At 46.0% G+C, this 1528-nt stretch overlaps 1 protein-coding gene across 1 annotated transcript; it reads right to left on the reverse strand.

Moving 5' to 3' along the window:
* Positions 1 to 206: 206 nt before the first annotated feature.
* LOC116872152 (olfactory receptor 9A4) lies at positions 207 to 1149 on the reverse strand. Its single transcript, XM_032865183.1, is given in 2 exon segments — positions 207 to 903; positions 905 to 1149. Coding segments are annotated over 2 exon segments (942 nt in total).
* Between the last annotated feature and the right edge of the window lie 379 nt (positions 1150 to 1528).

Consider the following 1528-nt stretch of genomic DNA (forward strand, 5'->3'; position numbering starts at 1 on the left):
GTGGAATCATCAGACACAGGAATGGGATTCTAGTGGGCAGAGAACGGGTTTCAGTTTTCTCTGCCTTGTCTCCTTTGATGGCCTGATTGGGAATTGTACATTACTGATCCTTGGAAAGTTGATGATGGTAAGAGAGCAGCTAGGGTTTTCTAGGTTGCTGAATACTCTATAGAGGATATTACTAGCCAAAATGTAGGCAGAGAGGTCTAGTCTTTGAGGAGTTGACTGCAGCTTTTCATACCATCACGAAGGGCTTCTTTGACTTTGTCATTCCTGAGGGTGAAGATGAAAGGGTTCAGGAAAGGAGTTAACACAGAAATCAACAGGGAAACTATCTTATTGTATTCTGCTGCCTGTGTTTGCTTGGGCTTCACAAACAGGAACAAGCAACTGCCATAGCCTATCACAACAAAGGTGAAATGAGAGGCACAAGTAGAGAAGGCTTTCCTCCGGCCCGAGGCTGTGGGGATCTTGAGGATGGTAGAGATGATGTAGGTGTAGGAGACAATTGTTGGGGCCAGAGAGCCAATGATAATGACAATAGCCATTAAGAAAAGAACAAACTCTGTGAAAAGTGTGTCATCGCAGGACAATTTGAGCAGCTGCCCCCGATCACAGAAAAAATGGTCTAACAGATTCGACTTGCAGAAGGTTAACTGAAATGTGGCATAGACAGGCCATATTTCAGAAAGGAACCCAAACATCCATGACACAATGACCACCCAGATGCAGGTGCGGCTGTTCATAATGAAGTTGTACCTCAGAGGGTTACAGATAGCCACGTAACGGTCCACAGCCATCACTCCCAGTAATGCAAATTCTGTGGTCCCCACAGCAAGGTACAGGAAGAGCTGGGTGACACATGTAGCCAGAGATATTGTCTGCATCCCAGGGAGCAGCAACCCAAAGCATCATGGGCACGATGATCGATGTGATCAGGATCTCCAAAGCAGAGAGATGACCAAGGAAGAAATACATGGGAGACTGCAGGCGTTTATCAACACACACAATCACAATGATGACTGTGTTTCCCATTAGTGTCACCAAGTAGAACAAAAAGAATACAGCAAAAAGAAAGTGGTGTAGTTCTTGGGACCCAGGGAATCCTAGAAGGTAGAACTCAGTGGCACTAGACAGATTGCTCATCATTTAGTCCTTGTTTCTGCTCCTTGTAAAACCTAGAGATCAAAGATTGGTAACATGGCTCCACATGGCCCTGCTCTCAAAAAAGGAAGAAGACAGGTTAGGATGACAAACTATTTCCAACAGAAGATCAAGTAACATGACCCTACTGCTCCCACTCTGCACAAGCCCACACCTGAATGTGGGCACATGCAATCTACCTCAAGACTTTCTGGCTTTTTTTAAAGATTTTATTTATTTATTTGACAGAGAGAGAGAGATCACAAGCAGGCAGAGAGGCAGGCAGAGAGGGGGATAGGGGGAAGCAGGCTCACCGCCCAGCAGAGAGCCCAATGTGGGGCTTGATCCCAGGACCCTGAGATCATGACCTGAGCTGAAAGCAGAG

This window comes from Lontra canadensis, unplaced genomic scaffold, assembly GCF_010015895.1.
Source record: "Lontra canadensis isolate GAN:19392208 unplaced genomic scaffold, GSC_riverotter_1.0 scaffold2, whole genome shotgun sequence".
In the NCBI taxonomy this organism is placed as follows: Eukaryota; Metazoa; Chordata; class Mammalia; order Carnivora; family Mustelidae; genus Lontra; species Lontra canadensis.